A 27,500-nucleotide genomic window follows, 5' to 3' on the forward strand; every position below is an offset into this window, starting at 1 on the left:
ATATGTGCAATTCTTCAATACATATTTCTGCAATGATCATGCTGCACAAGAAAAATTCAGATCTAAAAGGGAGAAAATGAGAAAAAATGCATGCAAACAACAAGAGTGAAAACACTATGTTGTGAAACACACTCAGTCCCCATAGTCTTCTCTCTGGGTGCAGATGGCATTCTTTATCACAAGACTATTGGAACTGGCCTGAATCACCTCATTGTTGAAAAGAATCATATCCATCAAAATTGATCATCATATAATTTTGTTGTTGCCATGTACAATGCTTTCCTGGTTCTGCTCATTTCACTCAGCATCAGTTCATGTAAGTCTCTCCAGGCCTCTCTGTATTCCTCCTGCTGGTCATTTCTTACAGAGCAATAATATTCCATAATATTCATATACCACAATTTATTCAACCATTCTCCAGCTGATGGGTATCTACTTAGTCTCCAGTTTTTTGCTACTACTAAGAGGGCTGCCACAAAAATTTTTGCACATGTAGTTCCCTTTTCCTCTTTTATGATCTCTTTGGGATAAAAGCCCAGTAGAAAAAACAAGTTGATTGATCATCTAGTCATGATTAGTTGATTGAAATATGACACCTAATTAGTTTTTTTATTTTATTAATTTTTATAATTATAACATTTTCTTTGACAGAACATATGAATAGGTAATTTTTTTTTTTACAACATTATCCCTTGTACTCCCTTCTGTTCTGAGTTTTTCGCCTCCTTCCCTCCACCCCCTCCCATAGAGGGCAGGCATTCCCATACATATTAAATATCTTATAGTATATTCTTGGTACAATATATATGTGCAGAACCGATTTTGTTGTTGTTGTTGTTGCAAAGGAAGGATTGTATTCGGAAGGTAAAAATAATCTGAGAAGAGAAACAAAACAAAACAAAACAAAACAAAACAAAACAAAACAAAACAATGCTCACAGTTTACACTCATTTCCCAGTGTTCCTTTTCTGGGTGTAGCTGATTCTGTCCATCATTGATCAATTGGAATTGGATTAGCTCTTCTCTATGTTGAAGATCTCCACTTCCATCAGAATACATCTTCATACAACATTGAAGTGTACAGCGATCTTCTGGTTCTATTCATTTCACTCAGCATCAGTTCATATAAGTCTCTCCAGGCCTCTCTGTATTCCTCCTGTTGGTCATTTCTTACAGAACAATAATATTCCATAACATTCATATACCATAATTTACCCAACCATTCTCCAATTGATGGACATCCGTTCATTTTCCAGGTTCTAGCCACTACAAAAAGGGCTGCCACAAACATTCTTGCACATACAGGTCCCTTTCCCTTCTTTAGTATTTCCTTGGGATATAAGCCCTGTAGTAGCACTGCTGGGTCAAAGGGTATGCACACTTTGATAATGTTTTGGGCATAATTCCAGATTGCTCTCCAGAATGGTTGGATTCTTTCACAACTCCACCAACAATGCATCAGTGTCTCAGTTTTCCCACATTCCCTCCAACATTCATCATTATTTGTTCCTGTCATCTTAGCCAATCTGACAGGTGTGTAGTGGTATCTCAGAGTTGTCTTAATTTGCATTTCTCTGATCAATAGTGATTTGGAACACTTTCATATGAGTGGAAATAGTTTCAATTTCATCATCTGAAAATTGTCTGTTCATATCCTTTGACCATTTATCAATTGGAGAATGGCTTGATTTCTTATAATTAAAGTCAATTCTCTGTATATGTTGGAGATGAGGCCTTTATCAGAACCTTTAACTGTAAAAATGTTTTCCCGATTTGTTACTTCCCTTCTAATCTTGTTTGTGTTAGTTTTGTTTGTGGAAAAACTTTTTAATTTGATGTAATCAAAATTTTCTATTTTGTGATCAATAATGATCTCTAGTTCTTTTTTGGATACTAATTCCTTCCTCCTCCACAAGTCTGAGAGGTAAACCATCCCATGTTCCTCCAATTTATTTATGATTTCGTTCTTTATGCCTAAATCTTGGACCCATTTTGATCTTATCTTAGTATGTGGTTTTAAGTGTGGGTCCATGCCTAGTTTCTGCCATACTAATTTCCAGTTTTCCCAGCAGTTTTTGTCAAATAATGAATTCTTATCCCCAAAGTTGGCATCTTTGGGTTTGTCAAACACTAGATTGCTATTTTTATTCACTATCTTTCCCTGTGAACCTATCCTACTCCACTGAACAACTAGTCTATTTCTTAAGCAATACCAAATGGTTTTGGTGACTGTTGCTTTATAATACAGTTCTAGATCAGGTACAGCTAGACCACCTTCATTTGATTTTTTTTTCATTACTTCCCTTGAAATTCTTGACCCTTTGTTGTTCCATATGAATTCTGTTGTTATTTTTTCTAGGTCATTAAAATAGTTTCTTGGAAGTCTGATTGGTATAGCACTAAATAAATAGATGAGTTTAGGGAGTATTGTCATCTTAATTATATTCGCTCGGCCTATCCAAGAACACTGAATGTCTTTCCAATTATTTAAATCTGACTTTATTTTTGTGGCAAGTGTTTTGTAATTTTGCTCATATAACTCCTGACTCTCCTTTGGTAGATATATTCCCAAATATTTTATACTATCGACCGTTATTTTGAACGGAATTTCTCTTTGTATCTCTTGCTGTTGGATTGTGTTGGTAATGTATAAAAATGCTGAGGATTTATGTGGATTTATTTTGTATCCTGCAACTTTGCTAAAGTTCTGAATTATTTCTAATAGCTTTTTAGCAGAGTGATTTATATTTTCCAACACTTTTTTTGTCCATCCTTCCTTATACTCAACTTTGTACTGAAGTCAACAAATATTAATAGATATATTGATTTAACTCATAAAGGCTTATGATTTCTTAGATTTCTTCTACTTTATCTTATGTACATCTTTATCTTTGGTACATCTCACACATTTCTTTTTGTTTTTGGATGCATGATAAAAAACCAAATTTTCTATCCCTTTTATGTAGGAGATTCAATGATCTGATACTTCATTTTGTCATTTGATTTCATTTTATAGCAAAAATTTTAATATTTAGATGATTTAATTTTTTAGCAACATGCCATTTTAATGATTTTTGGACAAAAATCTCAGAGAATGGAGAATATCAACAGTGAAAGTAATGTTTATAGACTTTCTAAACACTAACCTTTTTAGCACCTTCTGCCCTTTCCCCTACCATGATCACTATTGATATAGAACAGAATCTGGATGTTACATAATGGAAACTAGTTTTGTGTCTGCTTTTATTTCTTGAGTTGTTGGTGTGACCAAATAATTCACCAGTCTACCAGTGATGAGTTTCTTTTTACTTAACAAGGTTGATCCTCAAAAAGCAGTCACTCTCTGCTGCCAGGATTATACTCCAAACCCTTCCACCATATTAAGATATGACAGAGTTTGTGCCTTGTTGATACCTTGGGGATCATGATACCTAGAATCATCTCTATGTTTTTCTTGATCAAAATAGTAACTTGTATAATTAATAGTCATATTCATATTATTACAAATTTAGAGCTAGAGGAGATCTTAGAAATCATCTAGTTCAGCTCCCTAATTCTAAAGATGAAAGAGGTCAGAAAACATAGGTGACTTGTCTAGGATCACACATCTAGTTTCTGGCTTTAGCCATGATGGGCACTCTGTTTTAGTTGCCAGTCATTTGCTATAAAAATACATATGTTTCCATAAATATTTTTAATATATGACTCCTTTTTTTTTTTTTCTTTGGCATTTTGGAGTATATATCTAATAGTGGTAATGCTAGAATATGGGTATGTTCAATTTAATGATTTTGGGAGTACAAAATTTATTACAATTGATAGCTCCACATTAATGCCTATCTTTATCTATTTACTCCAACAATCATTATTTATTTAGTTTTGCTGAGGCAATTGGGGTTAGTGACTTGCCCAGGATCACAGCTAGGAAGTGTTAAATGTCTGAGGCCACATTTGAACTCAGGTCCTCCTGAATTCAGGGCTGGTGCTCTATCCACTGCACCATCTAGCTGCCTCACTATTTTCTTTTATCTTTGCTACTCTTTAGGTTTGAGGTAATGTATCAGAGTTGTTTTACTTTTCTCTTTTCTAGTTATTTGTGATTTGAACATTTTTATGGTCAATATTTTCATTTTTCCTTTTAAGAATCACCTGTTATGTACTCTTTCCCTGGTGTTACTTTTGTTGTGAAATCTTTCTTTTTTTTTTTTTTTTTTCTTATCCTTGTATGCTTCTCTTTTGAGACTAGATGAAATCCACTCTCCTTAATTAGGTTCAGTTAAGATCAGGCATACTTCCTCCACCCTTCTTCCATAGTTGTGTAGTCTTCTTGTGTACCTTTTTTCCCCTCTCATTCCTTTCCTAATTAGATTGTAAACTCCTTGAGGGCAGGTACTATCTTTTGGCTCCTTTGTTGCCTTTGGCTTAGTACTGTGCCTGGCCCAGAGTAGGGTCAAATACATATTTAAAAGATTAGAACAGAACACAACATTTTAAGTCACTCTGTCTTAATTCTCTCTGTGATTCTTGAATGTATCTGGACATTAAAGGGACATTTGTACCTCTCCCCCATTAAAATGATTTTAATCATTAAGCCCCTTCCAATTGCTCAAATATATTTGCCTTTTTAGATTTCTCTTGATATCTGTGTTTGTAATTCAGAATTTCAACTCAGTTCTGTCAGGAATGCTTGAGAGCCTTCTATTCCATTAAAGACTCATTCCTCCCTTCTTCCCCCATATAATTATACTCAGGCTAGTAAAGTAAGTTATTTTTGGTGATAAGTTTTTATCTTTTGCCTTTTCAAGTACTATATTCTGAGATTAGAATAGGCATAACTTACATTTTTCTCCTATTTTTTATCTTTTTTCTTTGTTCAAATATTTCTTGTCTTATGGAATGATTGAATTCTGTTTGGCCTATTCTAATTTTCAGGGAGTTTATAATTAGGGTAAAGTTTCGTCCATTCTAAAACATTCATTTCGTCATTCTCACCATAGATACGCCCCCATTCCAATCTTGGACAGGATGATCAGATTTGAGGTTTTTTCTGACTTCTATTTCCTGGGCTGCTACTGTAAGCTTCCATCTCTCCTGTGGTCAGAGCTCTGTAATTGATTGTCTCTGGCCAAAGCACTGCTGTGGTTTTTCATCTTCTCTTGGACCTGTCCCATCTGGGCTCTACTTTGGGCCATCTTTCCTCTTGGAGAACTCTCTGTGTCGGTGTAACGCCTTGTCCAAGCCCATTCAAGTGAGCTATTTTCTTGATCTTATACTACCTTTCCTGATGGGGTGTCTTTTCCAACAATTGTGGTTTCTTCTTGGCTTTTTGCTGTTGTTGCAGTTTTAGGAAGAAGCTTATTGCTGTATCTCTTTGGATTTGTTGCTATTCGATATAGTGCCCTTTTTTCCTCCTTGCTGGAGTATATGTGGGAGACATGACTTTTCACACCACATTCATACCTAGAATTCTGTGCATCTTATGATTTCTTAGAGGTAGTCTCTCATATGCACACTTGCATTCCCTGAGTTTTTCCATTTTGACCTAGGATTAAGACCGTGGGGATTATTTTATGATTGTGGCTTTTTTATCAAGCATTTAAAGGATGTAATTATGGGGAAATCATGTTAAAGAAACAAATTTTGGGCAAATTGAGCAGAGAGGATGATGTTTTCTTTTATACTTGAATACAATTTCATGGGTGTTATATTATCTTTGTTTAAAATTATAAAAATAATGATGGTAGTTTATATTTATGTAGAACTTTAAGTTTTCCAAAGTGTGTTACATTATTATCCCATTTGATTTTAAATAATAATCCTTTGGGTATTATCACTCTTATTGTAGAGCAAAAGAATCTGACGATTGGGAAGTGAAGTGACCCACTGAAGGTCATACAAGGAGGACCCACAGTCTTTAGACCCTTAATTCAATGCTTTTTCCACTATATTCTACTGCCTCCCTCGCGCCCTTCTTTTTCTCATCACAGAAATTGTGGGCTATAAACACAAGTGTAAGATGTGACAACATTTGGCTTTTAACAGTTTATCCCTTGGGTTCCCAAAATAGGTAATAGATGATGGCTATTAGTTTATCCTTCCCTCTGAAACAGTTTTGGGCCTCACAGGAGCTTTAAAAGTGGCTTCAGAATAATTAATGTAGAAAATGGATCATTTTGAGAAAGTACTTCTTACCCAAAAATGCAAGGTAAGATTCTTATAGAAAACTAAGTCCTTTGGTTTGACAAAAACAACTATCAAACCTACACAGTCAAGAGGGTAGCAAGGGATGAGACAGGATGCATTTGGATGTACTTTTCAGCATCACTTTTCAGTCTTTTGTTGCTGAATATTTCAAAGCGTTTTCACACCCAGCAAACAGGTGCAGCACGTCTTTCTGTTCCTGCCAAATGAAGAGCCACCTCTCATCACCTGCCTGGCACCTCAGCTGCGCTGGCTGCTGAGCTGGCAAAGATCTGCCATTGGGTGGCAACTGGCAATCAAGAGCTGCCTTCCCTGTGGACAGGCTCTTCTTTTGCATTTATCAGCCTCAGTCTGGGTCCTGATGGTAATTTGCTTGGTTGGGAGGCAGCTTGGTTTCAGTTCAAGTCATGTTGCCTCTAGGATGCTTGGAAATGTGTTGAGAGGCTGAGTTTTGATGAACCTCAGAGCACACTCCTTGTCTAACTGGCATGGACTGAAGCAAAGGAGCCTGAGAGTATTAATAATTCAGCATGTGGTGGCACTGTAGCTATTAATGCACTCGCATTTCACCTTGACAAGCCTAGGCTGATTCACCTGTGAAAATTAGTTCAGTGGTCTCATTTCTGTCTCTGGTGGGCATTTGTGTACTTTACAAAGTCTGTGAGTAAAATCCAGGGACTGGATCTCTCTCTTTGGATTGGCAAACATCTTGTGTTTTAGAAGCATGCCTTTGAGAAAGAAAGCAAATGTACTCATAACAAGAAACCGCCATCTTGGTATCATATACTTAGAGTTTAAATCATTACTTTTCACTGGAGATGGAAGAAAGCATATTCTTGGTCAAACTTAGTTGAGATGGAATAAATCATTCTTCTTATATTCTTTAAATTCATCACACAGTATCTTTGTATTTGGTCCCCACATAATAGACAAAGCTCTAACTCTTAATAACCAAATGTATATGAGTATGCCCTTAAAATGTCTGAAATAAGATAATTTTATTCAAAATGTGGACATGTATGATGGCTAAATGTTCTCAATGTTGGGGATCTAAAATTATTTTCAAATAATCCCTTTCATCTGGAAGTAATTTTATCTGCCTTGCATTTTAGGTCTGTCATAGGAACAACATAATTTTTATTAAATTATTAATAGACCCAAGACACACCCTGTGATTAGTGGGACCTGGAAATGATGCAGCAATAGTGAGAGTCAAAGACACGCCTCCAAGGATAGAATTGTCTAGCTGTCCTCTTTTCTAGGAGGCCTGCAAAGTAAGACTTTGGGCCTCAAGAGAGTAGCATTTAAGAAACTTCCTGCTCAGTTTGCCTCTGAGTAAGCTGAAAAAGAAATTTTCTTTTCTTTTCTTGCTTTTTTGCAAATTTTTTTGTGCTACTTTTCTTTATCTGATGAATTGAAACAAGGAATTTAAGTCTATGTACAAAGAAGAAAGACTCCCATTTCAACCTTAAACATGGGATCCATTATCATTCTCTTCACCTACTGCCTAGATATCCATGATGCTGAACATTGAAAAGAGTTCTGTAAATTTAAAGTTATTCTCTATGGTGATGAAATGTGGTTTAGATTACTCAGTGAAAGGCATTGACTTAAATAAAAGTAAGCGGAAATAAGCAAATTAAAAGGGAGAGGTTAGTACTTTGTGTTGGCTCTTCTGTACACAGCATGTTTTAACTTTTTAAAGACATTTTCAAATTCTTATAGTGTTAGTGACATTTAATCAGCAAGTCCAATGAAAGCCACAAAGGTATTGTATTCCCATTAATATGAAATTCCAAGTAGGTAATTATGTAATTAATATGACTCTCAACTGCTGCCTTCATCATAAAACCAATTTTTCTGTGTGCTTCTCCCTTTATTTTTATTTTTTTCATGTATTACAAGAAAAAAAATGTTGCAGCCCTTAGAAATAGAAAGGATTTTTCTTGCTGGAAAAGTTGATCATGTAGAAGTTCTGGAATCATATAAGAAAGGAATTGGAGTTATGTTTTAGGTAGCAAATTGAGCCCTTCAGTGGGAACCATAGTAGTGTGAAGCAGGTCATGAGTACTGTAAGGCTTAGGTACAATAAATGGCATTGTACTGTCCTTGAAGGAATAAAACATATCTATTATAAACCATGAGTTAGTTTAGCAACTAACTCACTTCAATTCTACCTGAGCATCCCTGCACAGCCGAGGTTGCATTACATCTCTATGAACAACCTGAATTGCTTTTGCCCTGGAAAATCATAAAGTCCAACTTGGCTTTTGACACTGACTAAGCTACTTGGATTAGGTAAAGCTGATCTTAAAAGAGAAAAATTGGATACTCAGCAAACCCCAGCAGATATTTTGACATACTCTTGGAGCTGATAAGAGTCGTCATAAATTTAAACATTACCTTGCCTTGCACAGAAACCACACTAATAAATGGCTTTGAATTTTTTATGAATGACTGAGCACCCTGCTTTACTAATAAGTTCTCTGGGAGGCTGTGGTTTTTCTTTTGGATGAAGGCGTGTTGGAGAGAAGCTACTGATGAAATGTCATATAATTTTACAAGTTGCATAACTGCTTTTAACTACTAAACTATCTCTGATTAAAATAACAATTGAGCTTGTAATTTTTCTGAGCAGCTGCTGCTACAGGGGGTCATTACCTTGGAGAGCTTGGAAATAATCGCACTCCTGGTACATGAGTTATGTAGCCTCGTCTTTTACAGCAATGCACAAAGTTTAAAGCCTATAGTAGAATGTTATTTGAAAGCTGTCAAACCATGTTAAAAAAGACTGCATCGTCAAAAGGCCCTGGTGGCCAGGATTCTGCATGTAGCCTTGTCTTACTCATTATAAAATGCATGTTTATAAAGTTCCACAGAGCATCCAATTCCCAATTCACTTATATCAGCAAGACTTAACTTGCTCATTAATCTAAATTCTTTTGCAACTTTAATCTACATGTTTAATTAATCATAAAATGAGGCGGTAAGTAATTTCAGCAATGTGTGGCTTGTTATCAGATGCATTTAATCACTCTTCTGTGAGCTCATTTGGAAACACCTGAAGATGTCGAGAGCAGTTTGAATAAGCATAAATTATTCTTTGTCAGTGTACTTCACTCAACTAATAAGACATTAATTTAAAAGGCACTGTTTGTCATTTTTAGATCTTTACCAATATTTTTAGCTTAGCAATATAACTCTAATTGTGTACATGATTCACAACGGAGTGCCCGACATAGGAAAGGGTAAGAGTTTAATTCATTTTTCTTATTTACATGTAATTATGTCATGTAATCTTAGTTTTTAATGAGGATTAACCATCTTGCAAGTATTCATATGTTTTTGGAATAAGTCACTAATGAATTAGAGTTGGGGAAATTATTTGGTAGGATACGGGATTGCCATGCCTCCATCATTTTCCTAGGCAAGTCCTTGACAGTTTGGCTGAGATTTGGAGATAGGCCTTCATGTACAATCACAGGGGCTGCATAGAAACTAAACTGAAGAATTTTAACTTTGGGAAATGGAAGTAAAACAAATATTTTTCAACTGGCTCATGTGGTAACTCTTTGCCTGAGTCCTTGAATGAGATTAGGCGGCCTGGAATAATGACATTCCCATTATTCCCTCAGTCATTTAACTGTTCCGCACAGGTGGCAATGACATTCCAAAAATGAAAAAAAATAAAGAACTTATGACTTCAGAGAAAATAATTCATGAGAGCTGAGTGAGTTATGTATCTCTGGGTGTCAGGAATATGGGAATAAAGGCTATATTTCATTGGATGTCATCACCTATCCTGCTTATGCCATGAGAGCAAGGACTTTGAAGAAGATGTTATCCTAGTGAAAGCAAATGTCTTTACCTGCCATGGAATGTTTTAGTTCATCTCCTATTTTTGCAGGATGCCCTCCATGGCTTGTCTGGAGTATTCAAAGAAGGAGAGCCCTCAAGGTGTGTAGGTGTGAGTGGAGATCTAAGCATCAGAGTGTTAGAGCTAAAGGAACCCTGGAGATGATCCCAGTCCTTTTATAGATGATAAAACTGAATCCCAGAATGGGGAAAAGAAACTTGAGCAAGGTACCCCAGCCCATAAACAGCAGAGTCTTCTGGTCCCAAATTGAGGTCATACTCATTCCACAGTCCACAGAATCTGGGACACAGTCCCTTAATTTGTAGGAATTTCTTTATGGTGTGCCAACTGGTATTTCTGTATCTGTCTCATGCTCGGTGCAGCATAGCTCTTAATATGAGTTCTTCCTTATACCACATTCAGAGAAAATAAAAAGCCTCTATGTCGCATTTGAAGTCACTTTTTTTTTCCACATTCCTGCTTTAATCACTAGACATGATCTTTAGATTATCTAGAATCTCTAGACCAGAGAGTTCTTAACCTTTTTTGTGTCATAGACTCCTTTGACACTCTGGTGAAGCCCATGGACTGCATCTTAGAATAGTTTTTAAATAATTGAAGGAAATGCTAAGTTTCAGGTAGAGGTTAGTAAAAATAATTATGTAATTTTTTTTTTATCAAAGTTCACAGATCCCCTGAAGTTTCTCTAAGGAACCCCCAAAATTTAAGAATTGCCATTCTAGTGCAAGTCCTACTGCTTGGGTATCTTAGCCTTTATAAAGAGTATTCAAAAAAGGCCAATATTGGGTTTATTTGCATTCTTTGGGAAAGGATACTCATCTCAGTAGAATGGGATAAGATTTTGAACAGAAAATTTGTCATCATTTTTCCTTTATTGGAAAATTCAAGTTTTGAATTTTGTTTGAAATTTGTTTGAAGTGAAAAGGGCACAACAATTATTGAAACTCAAATACCTAAGCTAATTTTTATTTGTGAAGAGGTATAGTATAAGATTGCTTCCCAAGGAAGACTTTAATTGCTCTAAAGAGATCTCATGTCCAGGCTTTTATGAAACTAGGAGCAAAAAGAGAACATAGTCTTATTCTCTTGACTTATATGTGTTTATTTTTGATCACCCCCTGGTCTTCCTGAAAAGTGGTCTATTCTGCTTAGAGGTATAGCCATTCAAAGAAAAGAATTTACATTATAGAATGTCATAGGGTATCTCGTCTGCGTGGCATACTTGTAAGCAAAAATTATCAATATTTAGTGCTTTAAGGTTTATAAAGCATTTTATTATTATTATTATTTTATGCTTATAACATACCTGGGAGGTAGGTGTTCTTATTGTCCCCATCTTACAGATGAGAAAAACTGAGGCTGAGAAAGAGTAAGTGATTTTCCCAGTGTCACCCAGTTAGTAAGTATCTGAGGCCACATTTGAATTCAAGATTTCCTGACTCCAGGTACACTGGGCTGCCTTAGCTCTTGTCCTATTGAGACTTGGGGCATGCAGGTGCGTGTATAGACACTACCAGAGTCATCATATATGGTCAATAGTACATGAAACACTTAGTTGGTGTTATGGACACAATAGCCACAGACACACCGTGTGCATAAGTCTCTAGGAGAGGCTGTCACAATTGGTTAGAATGCCTACTACCCATTATGACGAGTCGTTCCCATTGTTGCAATCGGACAAGTGACCCTGAGGCCTTAGTGGAAGTAGAAGTAGTGGTTGGCAATCCTGTTATTATAGCCTGTAACTTCTATGATTAGGGGTTACTGCAGGGCATGCAGCAAGCTGGTAAAAAGAGATTAATGATGGCAGGAGATAGGCGGCAGGAAGAGACAAAGACTGAGTGAATGACATGGGCTCTGTGGTGTTGGGTAGCACATCCACCCAGGGAAGAGGTCTTTGGAGTGGGACACCCAAGACCAACAGCTGCTGGGAGATTCCTACCCCGAGAGACCAGCAAGAAGGTGAAGATGCACTCAGTGCTAGCTGGGACTCTTCCATCCAAACGCGACGAAGTCTAAATACGGTGCTTTTTTGAAAAATAATAGTGACACCAAACTGGTTCACAATTCAGTTGTGTTCTCTATGATCTCATCAGAAGTCCTGATGTTTTTCAGCTTTTTTAGACAAATGAAACTCTGTCCTATTTCCTGACAGCAATTCTTTGGTTTTTCTTTTCCACAAACACCCACGTCTTTACATCCACTTTTTTCCTTCCTGATCTGTTGTCGCCTGTCAACAGAACCAGCCTTCCCAAGATGAATTAGTTTGCTCTAAATCTTTGAATTTGCTGTCTATCTCTTGGGCACCTAGGAATCCAGTGCCTATGGTGACTTCATGGAAAGTTCTAATGCCAGGTGTTAAAAGCTTTGCACAGAGGATTTGCTCATGGATCTATGCAGTCTTGCTCATAGATGAAAACAAGGTAATAAGATGCACAGATGGGTAAGTGTGCATTTGGTTACCTCACTGACATTTGCATGGGGGATAGATAAGCTTGCATTTGGGTTAGCTTCCCAAGTGCATTCAACTTAGACACTTTGGGCCAGGAGATGTCTGAGCTGCTTAGGTTGATGAGAAAGCTGTAATAATCTTGGAAACTGTTGATATTTTCTTCATTTCCTATATTATCCAGAATTGGCATAAGGAGATCATCCTTGCTGCCAACATATTAATAATAGGCCATGGCTAATGTTAATTATCTATTCATTCAGCTTATAAAAATGTTCTCACGTACTTAAAATTCCTGGACTGCAGGTAGAGCAAATAAGGCAGTAATTGGTAACTTTCACATTTAACACTTAGTACTATTTTCTACTAAAGTTCTCCTACTAGGAGAATCATGAGGCCTACTTATGGAAGGCAGAGGTTTGGCTACCTAGATTATTATATATGCTGATGTCATTCCCATGGCCTACATCTTCAATGCTACTGCTCTAGGGAGAAGAAGCAGGTGTTGTGCTTGCCGAGATTAAGGAAAATTTCCTTGAAAAACTTATGTATGTGTGTGTATGTACTTATATATTGCAAGATTAGGTAATCAGTCCACAACTCTCAAATGACATGCTCAAAGTGTGCAAGTCAGTTGTTTGAGATTTGGAGCACATTTTTTTTCCTACCAAAAAAGTATATTGCAAATGATGCGACTGTAGTTCAGCTATGCTATATATTAAATGAACTTTCATGCTCTATCCTGAGAACCCCATTACTATTTGCAATGTTCCTATGGGAAAATTAATACTGAGTTTTTAATTGGGGAGACAAAAAATCCCTTTTTTTCTGATGCAGCCCAGACCATTGGGGTGATACAGTAGAGATAGAAAACTGGATCTGGGACCGGGAAACCTTCAGTTCAAATGTAATCTCACAGAATATGAGTTGAGTGATGGCAAGTCACTAAACCCAGGCCTGTTTCAGTTTCATCATCAGTAAAATGGGGAGATATGGAGATATTTGTAAAGTACCTCACAAACCTTAAAGAGTTGTACAATTAGCTATACAAAGTAAGCTGACATCATCATCTTCATTATTGTTATCATCATTTATTTCACAACAGCTGGGAGGGAAGTAGACAAAGGATATTCATAGAGTTATTGTAGATATAAAGTCTTAGAGATTAAAGGTTTTGGAGGTCTTTGATCTACCATTCTCTCTCTCTCTCTCTCTCTCTCTCTCTCTCTCTCTCTCTCTCTCTCTCTCTTTCTCTCTTTAAAAATGAGGAAACAGGCCCACAGAGATTAGATTAAATGATTTATTTAGGAACACACAAGTAGTAATTTACAAAATCAGGATTTGAATCCAGTCCCTTGGATTACAAATTCTAAGTTCTTTCCACTATTTGAAGGATCGTTCACATCACCAATGTCTCAAGGAAAGGAGCAGAGATGTGCATAAAGCACATACACACCTATACACACATATATGTATGTAGATATAATTACATGTAACCAGATATATATATATATATATGCATATATATGCAAAAGTATTTCTGAAAGATTTAAAATAAGTCAAAAAAATCACTAAACTAATAGCTGTAGTCCACTGGTCATTATTATGGTTATTCATTAGATGGAATATGATGGGCAAACATATTTAATTGTATGATCTACAGACCATATGCCTCAATGAACCTGGTAGGAAAAAATATCATTAAAAAAAGGGAAGGCAGGTGGGCAGATAGTCTTCCAATTGTAGTTATGAAGATCTCTTTAATAGAAGAAGGAAAAAATTATTGCTGAGATTCGGTCAAAACCAACATACTCAGAAATGCATTTGATATGTCTAGCACAATTTACAAGCTAAAAAGCACCTCAGTCATTATTTGTGACTCTCAGAACAAACACAGATAGAGATTGAGTTCTTAACTATGAAAACTTTCCTTCATCATTTACCCACTCAGGAAGATGTGTACTCTTCCCAGCTATTTGCCTAGATTATTGGAGAAAGAATAGAATGACAGAATTTTTTTTATGTCCAGAAGTGATCCAAATAGCCTTGTTGATTGAACTTTCTAGTTGGCTATGAATGAAGACAGACAGGGTCTTGAAGTTCCAATATAGCTGATTGAAAAGAAACAAAAAGAGCAGAAGTAGCCCACCTAGTTGTTGAAGATTCAAGCAGCATCTGAGCAAATTGGCAAGTATTTTTTTGGATGTGGTTGGCCATAGTACTCTGTTTGGAATGGTTGAACTCAGATTCTCATACTGTGATTTCCCCTAGAAGCCCTTTCCATTTCTAGAAAATGTTGCTCTCTATTGCTCTCTATTCTCCTCAGCATGAGCAAATCTAAACTGATTGGCTAAGCACAATTCATAGATTTGAATAGGAAAAGGCCAGTTTTTAAACTTAGATCTGTGAACTACAGACTAGAAAAAAAGAAACAGTCCAGCTAACCCAGCATCTCCTCCCTATCTTGGTAAACTGTTACTACTGCTAAGAGCAACTGCTTTTTCTGGTGATAATGCCAGAATCACATAAAAATGTGAGACATACCTATTTTCACTTGATATAAGATATTGAGCACAAATAGTATACTGTCTAGGCCAGTAGACAGAGATGACAATAACTATGCTCCCAATACTTAGTGTCTCATCCCAGAGCTATTTCTCAATATGCCATCCTTTTGAGACATCTTAAGAATGGAAAAATCCCTTTGCCATATGTAGTCTTTTTAAACAATACCAGTTTGCACCAAAACGTTTCACTTTGGGTTCTGATTTGCTCATTGGAAAAGTGAATTTTTCTGTTGCTAAGGGAAAAAAACCATGGCCAGGGCCAGGAGTGGGTTTAAAATGGCTCCAAAGCTTTTGGCTTTTGGCTGTTAGAAAACAACGGTTTGATGAGTTACAGGCAAATGAGTCAGAAAGAATTTAGTTTCCCCTAGAACACATATAGACTGAAAGTAGAGGGGGAAAAGTGCCTGGCAACATAAACTTTGTATTTTTCTGAATCCAGGGTGTTTGAAAAAGTTTGGCAAATTGAAAAGTTAGCTGACTTAAGGCCTTCCAAGGGAAAAATACGGCTTTGTAATCTTAGTAATGCAGTTGGGTACCCGACAAGTAGGACTCTCCGGTATGTACATTGTACTGGCTGAGACCAGCCATCTAACCCAACTTATTTGTGCCCTATCAAAGTCCCTCCAATCTCTACTGTGTCTTTGTGGGAGGCCCTGACATGGAATAAGACCCTGCATTTCTGTACAGTAATATGACTGTTTAGCATGGCTTGTTTAGCTCTTTTCTTGAATTGACTGACTACCGACCACCAAATAGGTTAGATTTGAAACAGGATGCGCCATCTCTATTCCTCTGTACCCTCCACACTCTAAAAGGGAAGGAAAAAAATGTAGATTGACTCACACCACAGAAGGCTGGCCCAGTGCTAAAGTTAAGTGGCTGCCTTTCCCTCTACTTGGCAAACCTAAAGAGCTGTCAGGATCAGACATTTCCTGCGGCATCTTCTAGAGACTCCTATTTGTAAGAACCTGAATTTCTGGAATGTGAGAAGGAAGATGTATTCAACCCTATTAATGGGATTAACTTTTCTTTTCTTCATCTTAAACCACTGCTTGATTCATAGAATCCTAGTCTTCTAGCGGGATCATAAAGGGGGGGGGGGAGTCATTTGATATGTTGCACCCTGTCTTTAATTTAGAAAATCTCTGATGGGTGGGCATGTCTCCCACTTTTTCAGCACTCCAAACTAACCTTTCTTTGCCTCATCCCCTTGTTAATCCTGCATCCCTCGATTACTTAGTCTTCATTTTAGATTTAATTATCTTCGTACACAGTATTTTTCCCCCAGAAATACAAACTTCTTGAGGGCAGAAATGCTACCTTTTTTGGTATTTTTTGTCTTTATATTTCTCAGATCTAGCAGTACCTAACACATAATAATTAAATACTTGCTGAATTGATTTATTTGAAATTCTGTAATTGTAGTGCAGTCCAAAAGATAGCAGGTTATTCCGTGAATCAGAAATAAAACAAAAACATAAATAAAAAAAAAAACCAAAAAACAAAAAACATCATCTGGGCCTAGGTGGCTGATGGTTGTTCAGTTTACTAAATTCCATTAATTCATATTTTCTGGTTTCCATTAGAGAAAGTATTTGTTTGTTTGTTTGTTTTGGAGGGAGGAGGAGCTGAAATTGTCACCTTCATTTACAAAGAAGAACTAAGCTTATGCTTCAGGATATAAAACCCAGGGCTTGCCTCCATGAGACCATTAGGAAGGTAAGTTCTATGCTTAATGATGTTCCTGATGGAGAATTATGTATTGAACTGTTAATCCTCTGCCTCAGTTCCAGTAACATTTTAAATTTTGGGTCCAGAAAAGAAATGGCCATCAAAAGGAACCTATCAACCTACATAACCAAAAGACAAAGAAAAAGACACCTGAAATTGGGAATCATTTATAGCACATTTTTATTAATATGTATTGACACTGTTGATCAAATAATTCTTTGATCTCAAAAAAAAAAATCCCAAAACAAAACAAAAACCCAGACCAGAACAGCGCGAGAGGGAAAAAAGCAGACACTTTATTGAAAATACTACAGGTTCCTTTATAAGGAAAAAAAACATGGACATAAGTAGAATTACTTTTTATGCTACATTACTGGTTAGGATGTGATGTTCTAGTGGAACAGAGGAGCTCAAACATGAATGAAGAGTGGAATTTTCCTTTCATTTTCCACAATAACTATGTTTGTTGAAGAGAAAAAGGAGGAAAAAATGACCATCATGCCTGGTTTTGAAGGAAAACTTGTTTATGTGCGTCAGACATTGGAGAAATTGTTTGAGAACATTTTGAACATTCAAAAAAATGTGGCCACTGAAATTCTTAGGCCACATCTTAGGTAATATGGGGGCTATCGGCTTCCTCAGCCTATGTACTATTCTATATGAATGAGTCTCTGTGAAGATAGTTTGCCTAGTTCTTCCCTCCCCTCTCTCTAAGTCTTGGGAAAAAAAGAAGTATTTTTAGAAAGGAGAGTTTATAGAGGATGCTTTAGCTTGAATCTTGGATACATTTTCCAAGTTAGTGTGTCTCTCTTTTTTTTCCATCTCTTCCCCCTGTCTCTCTTTCTCTCTGTCTCTCTCTGTCTCTTCTCTCTCTCTCTTTCTGTATGTCTCTCTCTCTCTTTCTGTATGTCTCTCTCTCTCTGTGTCTCTCTCTGTGTCTCTGTCTCTCTCTGTCTCTCTCTCTCTCTCTGTCTCTGTCTCTCTCTCTGTCTCTCTCTGTCTCTGTCTCTGTCTCTCTCTGTCTCTGTCTCTCTCTCTCTCTCTCTCTCTCTCTCTCTCTCTCTCTCTCTCTCTCACACACACACACACACACACACACACACACACAAACACACCAAGAAGCTGAATTAATTAAAAATCCAGTCATTTACTAATTTCACCACCTATTATACACAAAGCAATGAATTGAACTCTTAAGACTATGAAGTGAAATAATACAGAACCTCACTCCTCAAGGAGATTGCATTCTGGGAGGAGAAATAAGGCAGGCACACAACTATGATACAAGGAAGAAAAAGTACCATGAGAGAGGTGCAAAGTGTTAGGGGATTCAGAGATGAGAAAAGTCATGTTCCCTTGGGGAGAAGAGGTTTTGTTATCAGAGAGGACTCCTGAAGGAAATCATATTTGATCTGGGACTTGAAGACTAGGTAAGAATTTGAAAAGTATACATTGCCAGTTTGTCTGGAACATGGGATTTATATAGGAGAAGAGAAAAAAAAGATAATTGAGGAAGATAGTATGGAGTTCCTGGAGAGCCAGACTAAGGCACACAATGAAGTGATATTGAGATACTGAATATTATTGAGTACTGCAGTGACATGATTTCCTATCATTCCTAGAGAATGTTCATTTTTAACCTCTATGGCTTAGGTTTACATTACCTAAGAAATTACCAAAGAAAGATTCCTTCCTTCCTTCCTTCCTTCCTTCCTTCCTTCCTTCCTTCCTTCCTTCCTTCCTTCCTTCCTTCCTTCCTTCCTTCCTTCCTTCCTTCCTTCCTTCCTTCCTTCCTTCCTTCCTTCCTTCCTTCCTTCCTTCCTTTCTTCCTTCCTTCCTTCCTTCCTTCCTTTCTTCCTTCCTTCCTTCCTTCCTTCCTTCCTTCCTTCCTTCCTTCCTTTCTTCCTTCCTTCCTTCCTTCCTTCCTTTCTTCCTTCCTTCCTTCCTTCCTTCCTTCCTTCCTTCCTTCCTTCCTTCCTTCCTTCCTTCCTTCCTTCCTTCCTTCCTTCCTTCCTTCCTTCCTACCTTCCTTCCTACCTTCCTTCCTTCCTTCCTTCTTTTCTTCTTTCCTTCCTTCCTTCCTTCCTTCCTTCCTTCCTTCCTTCCTTCCTTCCTTCCTTCCTACCTACCTTCCTTCCTTCTTCCTACCTTCCTTCCTTCCTTCTTTCCTTCCTTCCTTCCTTCCTTCCTTCCTTCCTTCCTTCCTTCCTTCCTACCTTCCTTCCTTCCTTCCTTCCTTCTTTCCTTCCTTCCTTCCTTCCTTCCTTCCTTCCTTCCTTCCTTCCTTCCTTCCTTCTTTCCTTCCTTCCTTCCTTCCTTCCTTCCTTCCTTCCTTCCTTCCTTCCTTCCTACCTTCCTTCCTTCCTTCCTTCCTTCTTTCCTTCCTTCCTTCCTTCCTTCCTTCCTTCCTTCCTTCCTTCCTTCTTTTCTTCTTTCCTTCCTTCCTTCCTTCCTTCCTTCCTTCCTTCCTACCTTCCTTCCTTCCTTCCTTCCTTCCTTCCTTCCTTCCTTCCTTCCTTCCTTCCTTCCTTCCTTCCTTCCTTCCTTCCTTCCTTCCTTCCTTTTTACCTTCCATCCATCCATTTTTAATTCACTTTAATCTTTGAGGGATTATGACTAAGATTGATTGCTTGGGCAGATGACAATTGAGTCTGCAAGATGAATTCTTAACCATTTTTGTCAAGGCAGTTTGGTGAAACTTCTAGACCTGTTATCTGAATGCTTTTCAATGCATAAAATAAAATATATGGATTACAAAGAAGACAAATCATAGGGAATGATGCTTATCAAAATATTTAAAACCAAAACAAAAAAAGTTTAGAACTTCTGGTGTATATGATTATCTTTCTGAAAAATTACACTTGCTACATCAAACATGCTTAAGATCACCAATGAGAAACTCAAAGATTTAACCCTAAAACTCGTTTTGGTCCTTGGCAGTTTCTGCCACATTGAATATAAACAAATCTTTGCATCTACACGATTATAAGTAGAGATAGGTTTGCTTAGGATGTATGCTATTACCATGTGATGCTGCTCCAGAGGAGACTTTAAAAATGGTCAGATAAGTCAGATCGAAGCCTCATTGAACTCAAGTTCAGGACTCTCAAACCAATCCTAACAGGGAGACCACAGAATATAGTGTAAGGTAAAAGTGTATTACATGATATGTACATAGAGCTATTCTGAAGCGAGGAAGGTTTGAGGCAGTTTGGTGCAGTTTCGAACTGGCTGTCAGAACACCTGGGTTTTAGTCTGGACTTTACCACCTAATAGGTATAAGGTCTTAGGCAAATCACAGCCTGTCTGAGATCAATTTCCTCATCTGTCAAATGAGGATAATAATATTTGTACTCATAGGTCTGGTGTGGATAAGAATCCTTTATGTGCCATAAAAGTATCTGCTATTATGATGAAATATAATAATAGAAATATTCATTTAAAAATAATATGGTCATGGAAGCTTTATCATTTAGAGCTGTTAAAGAAGACCCTTTAACATCCTTCAGAGACTCTGGATAATTCTGTGCTCTGTTGAGTATTGTAAATGAATGTGTATGAATGTGATAAGATTTCTGTCCTTTTGTGACTTTACCATACAGAATGAATATTGTTTATGAACAAGTAAATTAGACCCTTTATGGATATATATGGATATGTTTATATCCAAGATGTTCCAGAAGTCTTAGTGCATTTTCTGTTGATAAAAACTTCATGTTACTCTAAGACTTTTGGGATACTTTACATATAAATAAGCTAAATACATACATTTAATTCAACAAGTATTTTATTTAGTGCCTACTATGTGCTTGTCACCATGCTATACACTGCGGATAAAAATGAAATAATCCCTCCTTCTCAAGGGACTTATATTCTATATATAATAATTCTATAAATGTAGTTCCTCTGGTCACATATACAAAATAAATACAAAGTGCCTTTCAGGGTGGGGGGACAAGGGAGAATATGGCCCATTGGAGGGATGAGGAAGGCTGGATATAGGAGGGGAATACTTGACTTTGGAGGGTCATGTAACTGCATATAAGTTATGGTGTGGGCTTCAGTCTTTTGCAAATGAATATATATATATATTATATATACATATATGTGTGTATATATATATATATATATATGTTATACACACACACACACACACACACACACATAAACTGTAGTAATGTGTGGACAGTAAAATTGTGAGTTATATCCAGAAAAGATGAGAGAGAAATATTCCTTCACTTCTTTCAGCACAGGAATATTTCATAGAGTCTTTATGTAATCACTTGGGCTTATGATCCCACCTACTTCCCCACAGGCTTTGATGTGGATTACAAACTTTAAATTGGGTAAAACAAGACAAGGGAATCTTTATTAATCAAGTAATTTTCCTATAGCTAATATCCCTACTTCATGGTGACCTTGCAGGAAGAATTCCTTTGAATCTTTCTCTTTAGGGCTACCCCCAGCTTTCTTTATGCTCCGAGTTCATCCTTGTATCATTGATACATGAAGACACTGTGGACAAGGTCCACCTCCATCCCCAAATTTCTTTTCTTTTTTTTTATTTTATTTATAAATTTTTGACAGTACATATGCATGAGTAATTTTTTTAAATAACATTATCCCTTGAATTCATTTTTCCAAATTATCCCCTCCCTCCCTCTACTCCCTGCCCTAGATGACAGGCAATCCCATACATTTTACATGTGTTACAATATAACCTAGATACAATATATGTGTGTAAATCCCATTATCTTGTTGCACATTAAGTATTAGATTCCGAAGGTATAAGTAACCTGGGTAGATAGACAGTAGTGCTAACAGTTTACATTCACTTCCCAGTGTTCCTTCTCTGGGTGTAGTTATTTCTGTCCATCATTGATCAACTGGAAGTGAGTTGGATCTTCTTCATGTTGAAGACTTCCACTTCCATCAGAATATATCTTCATACAGCATTGAAGTGTACAGCGATCTTCTGGTTCTATTCATTTCACTCAGCACATCCCCAAATTTCGATATCTGTCAAATTGGCATAGTGAGGACATACAAGATCAATGTGCTCTCTTTCCCAAATTAAGACCCATTGAATAGGGCATATTTTTCTATCTTTAAAAAAATTTTATTCCTTTTGTTTTCTTTATTAGAATACACTAAAGATGAACATTAAACATTTGCAAATTCTGCTTAGATGGAATGATTATATGTGAATATAAATTGAACTGAATTGAATAAATACTCATTAAGCTTCCAATTTGTGCAAGGAACTAAGCTAATCATAAGGACAATAAAAAAAAAGGAAAGCATTTCATGCTTTCAAGGAGCTTATACTCTATACAAATAAGTAAATAAAACATAATTTGAAGTGAGAAAAAGTACAACTGGGGGAGGATCAGGAAAAATTTCACTCAGGTGGTAGTTCCTGACCTGATCCTTGAAGGAAACTCAGAATTCTAAGACTAATCGGTGGGAAGGCAGTGTATTAGAAGCCTAAGTGAAGGCAGACAAGGTGGAGATGGCATTTTGAGTTCCGGGAATAGTAATTGAGCCAGGGTGGCTAGCAGGCAGAGTGCTTGAAAGGGAATAACATGAAATGACTCAGAACAGGTAGGTTGGTGCCACTTTGTGCAGGGCTTTAAAACCAAATCTAAAGATTTTGTATTTTATCTGAAAGACCATAGGGAGACAGTTCAGTTTTTTGATCAAGGGGCTTGTGTGGGTTGGACATGTTTTAGGAAGATGATTTTGGCAGTTGTGCAGAGGACAAATTGGAAAATGAGAAATACAAAGTTGGGAAACCAATATTGGGAGACACTGTATGATCAGCATCAGCCAACTTATTTCAGGAAGCTTAAAACACTCCACAGGTTCCACTGCCTTAAACCATTACAAGGAAGAGTTCTTGAAATTCAGTTCCTTCACATTCTATGACTTGAATAAACTCTTAAGTTGTTGCTGCTGTTGTTGAGTTGTTACAGTCATGTCTGACTCCTTGTGATCTCATTTGAGATTTTCTTGGCAGAGATACTGGAGTGGTTTTCCATTTCCTTCTCCAGCTCATTTTATAGATGAGGAAACTGAGGCAGACAGGGTGAGGTGACTTGTCCAGGGTCACACAGACAGGAAGTGTCTGCAGTTACATTTGAACTCAGCTGTTACTGTGCAAGATCAGTGATTTTTTTGTAGGTCCTCTGCCACTGAGGAGTTGCCAGGATCAAATCACTTGATGGTCAACCTCCTGGCTGCAGGCTTTTCTGTACTTAGGTTGGATAACATTTAGAGCCCTTCGCTAGAGTCATATTCAAAGACTTTCCAGCTTTATTGGACCCACCAGCCAGTGCTTATTCTCTATTGATAAGTAGCTTTTGGGAACTAATAATAATAGCAAAAAATTATACAGCACTTTAAAGTTTGCAAACCATTTTGCATTCATTATCTCATTTGATTCCCACAACAATCCTGGAAGGTGAATGCTGTTTTATCCCTATTTTACAGATGAGAAAATTGAATCTGAAAAAAGTTATGTGACTTGCCCAGTATCACACAGCTAGTTCAAGCCTGAGGGGGATTTGAATGTCTGTCCAGCTGCTGATTATACCTAGAAGACCTTGGGCAAAGGCACCAATGGACACCTCTGGTGGGGGAGTTTTTCTAGGTTTAGAGCTGGAAGGTTAAAGGTGTTTCAGCCCAGTGGTGTCAAATGAAAATAGAAACAGGGCCATCAAAAGAATTCATATGGTGGCATATTGACTTTGAAACCATACCTTGACATCATTTGTTTTTTGTAATTTATTAATTTGGCTAATTATTTCCCAATTAATTGTTTTTTTGGCTGAGGCAATTGGAGTTAAGCTACTTGCCCAACTAATAAGTATTAAATGTCTGAGTTAAGATTTGAATTTCTTCATTCTACAAGTTCTTTATATGGCTGAAATGGTGGAGTTGTTCCTTCATTCCTCAATTTCCCTCCTTCTCCCTGTTTCCCCCTTCTTTTCACCTCCCAGTCAGTATCAGAGCAAGGTAAAGACAATTGCTTATGTACTTAGGCTATGTAGTCCCTAACTCCAAGTGTGGGTGGTCTCTTCTTAGACTCCTAGAGCTTGAAGGGACCTTAGAGATAATTTAATCTAAATCTCCAATTTCACAACTAGAGAAAAATGACTCCCAGGGAGCTGAAGGGATTTGCCCAAAGTTACCCAGATAATAAATGGTGAAGCAGAATTAGAACCCAGGGCTTTTCATTCTAAATCCCTCTCTCTCTACACTGCACAAGAATATACATAATACTTAAAACTGGGAGCTAAGTGGAAGCTTTAAAACATTTCATTTGGGAGGAGATTAGGATTGGAACAAGATGGAATATCACTTCTCTTGATTTCAGTGTGCTATTTTTTGGGAATGGGGAACTTAGTAGGAAAAATCGTGAGGAGCCCTGTTACGCAGTTCTTGCTTTTCTAACAGAGGATGACAGAGGTTCATTGTTCATCACACATTAATTGCTAGGCACTGGAGAGTTGTAAAGCTTATGTAAGGCATCTTTGCCTTTGAGGAAGAGCTTATAGTAGTAGTGGGAAGAGTATAACCACATAGCTATATTTGGCAATTACATGTTAAGTGCATTAAAAGAGTTAAAGAACAAAATACTGTATAAGTTCTAAGAGGGAACGGTCCATACTGACCAAAGGGATCAGGTAATATTTTGAATTTTGAGTTGGACTTTCAAAGATGAGTAAGAATTTGGCAGTCAAAGGTGGAGAAGACATTTCAAGCAGAGGGCCCAATGGAAACAAAGGCTCTGTGTCGTAGAAACACAGGACATATTTGCAGTAGAGGTAAGAGAGAGTAGTTGGTCACATGCATCTTAGTTACATATGTCAAAAAGGTAACAGGAAATAAATCTACAAATGGAGGTTAGCACTAGATTGGAGGGAGCTTGAATTTTCCTTAGTGGATGATAGGGAACACTGAAGATTTTTCAATAGAACCATATTTATACATCATTAAAAAATATTTAGTCAATGAAGTTAAAGGTAGATTGAAGGGAGAGAAAGTAGAAACCAAACAATGGAAAAGGAGGTTATTGTCTTTGTGGATGACAATAATGTATTAATTATGAGGAGGAAGAAAAAGGAAAAGGAAAACATTTTTCTTGCCAATCTATTTTTTAATGTGGATTGGATACTTACCTGGAGCATAAGGAAAGCTCCTGATCAAAACTGTGGTTACTATTTTCATTTAAGGGAACCTTTGAGAGAAAGCAGATGAAAACTTAATGACAAATTAATTGTACTTTGGAAGTATTTTTTATCTGTCTCACCCAAATATGCTGGCCATCTGAAGAGTCATCTCAATTATCTGCTTGATCCCAAATTTCATCAAGACTTTTGACTATTATTTTTTTTTAAAGAGTGGATGTAGAATAGATGCAGTCTCCAACTTATGAGAATCAATATGATTCAATGGAAATAGTCCAGGAGTTGGAGTAAGAGGAGCTGGATCAGAATCCCAAATCTATTACTTACTCCCTGTGAGACATTGGACAGAATGCTCCTTTCTCTGGACTTCTGCTTCCTCATGTGCAAATGAGTATATGACCTCTGAGATTTCTTCCTGCACTTTCATAGCTTCCTGATTAGTACTAGGTTTAGATTTGGAATACGGTGGGATCCTGTTATGAGAAATATATTTTATATAGTTAATATTTATAGTCATATATACACATATATGATACACGCACTCAGAAAAAAATTGGCACTTCCTGACATGCTTCTGAAAAAAGAAAGTTCATTTTCTACCTGCTGAATACAGTAAAACTCAGCCATAAAACTTTCCTAGGAAAAATATAAATTGTCTATTTTATTAGCATCTTAGTTGTCTATATTTGGCACCTATCATATAATAAATGTAAAATTAATTTATTAAAAGATGCCACAATGCTATGTCACATGATGTGATATGATGGCAAGGAGGGAATTGGGATAGTATATTTGGAATGATTGACTACTTTTTTTTTTGAGTTTTTCTTAATTTATTCCTAAACTTTGTTAACTGATTAATTTTGCTAAACCAACTTATTGGTGTGTCAAAAGGCCCAGTTCTTTAAAAGGTGAAACTTTAACTAATTCAATCCATTCTAGTCCAATCAGCTTTTCTTAAGTGCCTTCTTTATGTAAGACATGGTTTTTCTGATTGGGGAATACAAATCAACCAAACCAACAAAACAACCAAATGATTCTTCTGCCTTCAAAGAGCGTATATTCTATTACACGAAATGAGAGAAATTTATATACGATAATTTGAGGACAAGGGAAAGAGCTCTAATCCTAAGAGGAACAGAATGAAATTGTATTAGAAAGTGGCACCTAAATTGAGTGAAAGAAGCAAGAGATTTTAAGTATTAGAGATGAACTGTAATGTACAGATGCTGTTGGTCACATTAAATAGGTTTTCCTTCACGTTGCTCTTTAAAGTTCTGGACATGCAAACCACTCTGATTGCAGGTTTCCTTTATTAGCTTGTTGAAGAGAAGATATGGTGGCGACATTTACTTTTGTTACTTCATTTTAAGAGTGCATTCCTGTTGTGATTTTCATTTCTAAGGGATGGTTGGACTTTGAAATTGTCACTTTTTTCCTTGTAGAAAAATATCTTAGATTATCATCATCATGTTGAGATAAATGATAGATTCTGATACTTTGCTTGACTTGGTCACTTCCAACTGATACCTGGCATAACATACTTCACAGGTTGAAAAGTTTGTAACCAAGTCATAACTACAGTGAAAATTGTCAGAGAAACAACTAATTAATCTCTGCTCCTTTACAGCTGTGTAATGCAATGCATAACTAAAAGTCCTGTTAAATTAATTAATGATTTCAATTATGAACTTTTCTCCAAAATGTTATGATTCGTATCAGGCTGATAATGCAGTGACCTGAGAGTGTGAAATCTGTGTTATGTAGAGAGTCGCCAGTTAATTGATTCACAAATTATTTAAAGTTTGCTGCCCCCAAGGGAGGGCTTCATTTCCTGACAGTCATTTCTTAAAGTGTTCAAACTCTCTTTTCACCTTGTGAATGTCTTCTTCAGCTCATATACAGGAGAATGTACTGGAATCTTTGTGAGATTATGGTTATAAAACTAAAGTTTAAGTATCTGAATGAGTCCTTAAGTTTGTCTATGAAAACGAAATTTTATATTAGGGAGAAAAGATGATCAATGAGCAAACCCGTTCATTTTTTTTTTGTTTGTTTTTTGTTTCTTCTTTTTTTTTTTTTTCTTCAAGTCTTGTTTACTTTGATGATTTCTGGTTTGCTCTTATGGTTGAATTTCCTCTTACAGGAAGGGTTCCTTATGGATAAAGACAATGTTAAGATCTCTTGGCTTTAATTCTTCAAATATATAATAAAGGGACTGGGATAGGTAACTTCTAATGTTCCTTACAATTCTAAATCTATGATGCTATGATTATATATGTATTTAACAAAATTTTCCTAATGGAATGTATGAATCCCAGTCTTTATCATTGGAGGGAATGAGATAATATCAATCCATTGGAATGTAAAAAAGGGAGCAGATAAAATAAAATATGATCATGATAGCCTGGAAAATGTATTCATAAATATAATTTGGGGGCAGTGTGATGCATGGCTAGTGTTAGCCCTGGAGTCAGGAATAT

The 27,500-nt window shown here is 36.7% G+C and overlaps 1 protein-coding gene across 24 annotated transcripts in view; it reads left to right on the plus strand.

The window, feature by feature from the left end:
• The window catches only part of SOX6 (SRY-box transcription factor 6), a 701,644-nt gene that overhangs the window by 187,968 nt on the left and 486,176 nt on the right, over positions 1-27,500 (plus strand). For 7 of the 24 annotated variants that reach the window (XM_074275188.1, XM_074275189.1, XM_074275194.1 and 4 more), the window contains one exon: positions 16,713-16,813. The exons of 11 other annotated variants lie outside the window; for them this stretch is intronic. In XM_074275188.1, the coding sequence (XP_074131289.1) occupies positions 16,797-16,813 (17 nt within the window). In that variant the 5' untranslated portion in view covers positions 16,713-16,796. Of the gene's footprint in view, positions 1-2,666; positions 12,502-16,712; positions 16,814-27,500 lie in introns of those variants that run through there. 6 more of the 24 variants (XM_074275212.1, XM_074275213.1, XM_074275221.1 and 3 more) reach the window with 3 other exon arrangements.

This window comes from Sminthopsis crassicaudata, chromosome 6 (assembly GCF_048593235.1).
Source record: "Sminthopsis crassicaudata isolate SCR6 chromosome 6, ASM4859323v1, whole genome shotgun sequence".
NCBI lineage: Eukaryota > Metazoa > Chordata > Mammalia > Dasyuromorphia > Dasyuridae > Sminthopsis > Sminthopsis crassicaudata.